Consider the following 2,500-nt stretch of genomic DNA (forward strand, 5'->3'; position numbering starts at 1 on the left):
CCCATTCATTTAGCACTGGACCGTGATCACCCCCAGTGGAACTCTGGTGGAACTGCAACCACATTCGGTACAATGGGGCTGAATAGGGAGTGGAACGGCTTTCCGTAGACGGGCTTTGGCACAACCAACTAGAAGTGACCTCTGTGTTTACCGAGGAACATGGAGCCTCCGCTCTGCCCCAGCAGGGTGAAGTGCGGGTACGAGCTGGCCTCCACCAGCGAGCGGTGACGCAGGAAGATGAAGGTGATTGGCTGAGGCAGCGTGATGTTGAAACGCTGTCGGACTCCCTCCAGAATCTGCTCGCTGGTCACTCCCTGGTCGCCCGTGTAAACCAGGAAAGAGACGCCGGGGTACCTGGGGAGAGGACGCAGATCTTCAGGGGATTTATACCAGTTTAGACATGTGGCTGTTTTGGGGGTTCCTACTATTTCTGTTGCTTCTTTAAGCAAGTTTCTGCCTGTTTAAAGGAAGTCTTAATGAATGTGCTGCTCTAACAGACTGCACTCTGGGTGTTTGTTCCATATCAAAACAATAACATAGATTATTATCTGAGTGAGTGAGTGTGTGTCTGTGTGTGTGTGTGTGTGTGTGTGTGTGTGTGTGTGTCTGTGTGTCTGTGTGTGTCTGTGTGTGTGTGTGTGTGTGTGTGTGTGTGTGTCTGTGTGTGTGTGTGTGTGTGTGTGTGTGTGTGTGTGTGTGTGTGTGTGTGTGTGTGTGTGTGTGTGTCTGTGTGTGTGTGTGTGTGTGTGTGTGTGTCTGTGTGTGTGTGTGTGTGTGTGTCTGTGTGTGTATGACTGGCAGTGTGTGTGTCTCTGTGTGTGTGTGTGTGTGTCTCTGTGTGTGTGTGTGTGTGTGTGTGTGTGTAGTGTGTGTGTCTGTGTGTGTGTGTGTGTGCTGTGTGCTATGTGTGTGTGTGTGTGTGTCGTGTGTGTATGTGTGTCTGTGTGTGTGTATGTGTCCGTGTGTCTGTGTGTCTGTGTGTGTGTGTGTGTGTGCCTGTGTGTGTGTGTGTGTGTGTCTGTGTGTGTGTGTGTGTGTGTGTCTGTGTGTGTGTCTGTGTGTCTGTCTGTCTGTGTGTGTGTGTGTGTGTGTGTGTGTCTGTGTGTGTGTGTGTGTGTGTGTCTGTGTGTGTCTGTGTGTCTGTCTGTCTGTGTGTGTGTGTGTGTGTGTGTGTGTGTGTGTGTGTCTGTGTCTGTCTGCTGTGTGTGTGTGTGTGTGTGTGTGTCTGTGTGTGTGTCTGTGTGTCTGTCTGTCTGTGTGTGTGTGTGTGTGTGTGTGCTGTCTGTGTGTCTGTGTGTGTGTGTGTGTGTGTGTGTGTGTGTGTGTGTCTGTCTGTGTGTGTGTGTGTGTGTGTGTGTGTGTGTGTGTGTGTGTGTGTGTGTGTGTGTGTCTGTGTGTGTCTGTGTGTGTGTGTGTGTGTGTGTGTGTGTGTGTGTGTGTCTGTGTGTGTGTGTGTGTGTGTGTGTGTGTGTCTGTGTGTGTGTGTGTGTGTGTGTGTGTGTGTGTGTGTGTGTGTGTGTGTGTGTGTGTGTGTGTCTGTGTGTGTGTGTGTGTGTGTGTGTGTGTGTGTGTGTGTGTGGTGATCTTGGTTTCAGTCTATGAATGTTCAGCAGAATCTGTCTATTAATCGACTAAATCATATGATTGTTAGTCTACGAAGATTCATACAGCGCTGGAATGTAACTAAGTACATTTACTCCAGTACTGTCCTTACATACAGATGTTGAGGTACTTGTACTTTACTTGAGTCTTTTCTTTTCATGTCACTTTCTACTTCTACTCCGCTAGTTACTAGTTACTTTAGTTACTCCGCTACATTCATCTGTTCCAGCTTTACTTACTAGTTACTTTAGTTACTAGTTACTTTAGTCACTAGTTACTTTAGTTACTCCACTACATTCATCTGTTCCAGCTTTAGTTACTAGTTACTTTAGTAACTCCACTACATTCATCTGTTCCAGCTTTAGTTACTAGTTACTTTAGTTACTCCACTACATTCATCTGTTACAGCTTTAGTTACTAGTTACTTTAGTTTAAGTTTCTAGTTACTTTAGTTACTCCGCTCCATTCATCTGTTACAGCTTTAGTCACTAGTTACTTTAGTTACTAGTTACTTTAGTTACTCCACTACATTCATCTGTTCCAGCTTTAGTTACTAGTTACTTTAGTTACTAGTTACTTTAGTTACTCCGCTACATTCATCGGTTACAGCTTTAGTTACTAGTTACTTTAGTTACTCCTCTACATTCATCTGTTCCAGCTTTAGTTACTAGTTACTTTAGTTACTACTTACTTTAGTTACTCCTCTACATTCATCTGTTCCAGCTTTAGTTACTAGTTACTTTAGTTACTCCGCTACATTCATCTGTTCCAGCTTTAGTTACTAGTTACTTTAGTTACTCCGCTCCATTCATCGGTTACAGCTTTAGTTACTAGTTACTTTAGTTTGTTACTAGTTACTTTAGTTACTCCGCTACATTCATCTGTTCCAGCTTTAGTT

The 2,500-nt window shown here is 44.7% G+C and overlaps 1 protein-coding gene across 1 annotated transcript in view; it reads right to left on the bottom strand.

Annotated features, from left to right (window-relative positions):
* LOC144514055 (GDP-Man:Man(3)GlcNAc(2)-PP-Dol alpha-1,2-mannosyltransferase-like) overlaps nt 1–2,500 on the bottom strand; it is a 9,040-nt gene that overhangs the window by 4,524 nt on the left and 2,016 nt on the right. Inside the window, exon 3 of the mRNA XM_078245248.1 lies at nt 152–354. Coding sequence (XP_078101374.1) covers nt 152–354 — 203 coding nt within the window. The remainder of the gene's footprint in view (nt 1–151; nt 355–2,500) is intronic.

The sequence above is a fragment of the Sander vitreus genome, unplaced genomic scaffold (assembly GCF_031162955.1).
Source record: "Sander vitreus isolate 19-12246 unplaced genomic scaffold, sanVit1 ctg424_0, whole genome shotgun sequence".
NCBI lineage: Eukaryota > Metazoa > Chordata > Actinopteri > Perciformes > Percidae > Sander > Sander vitreus.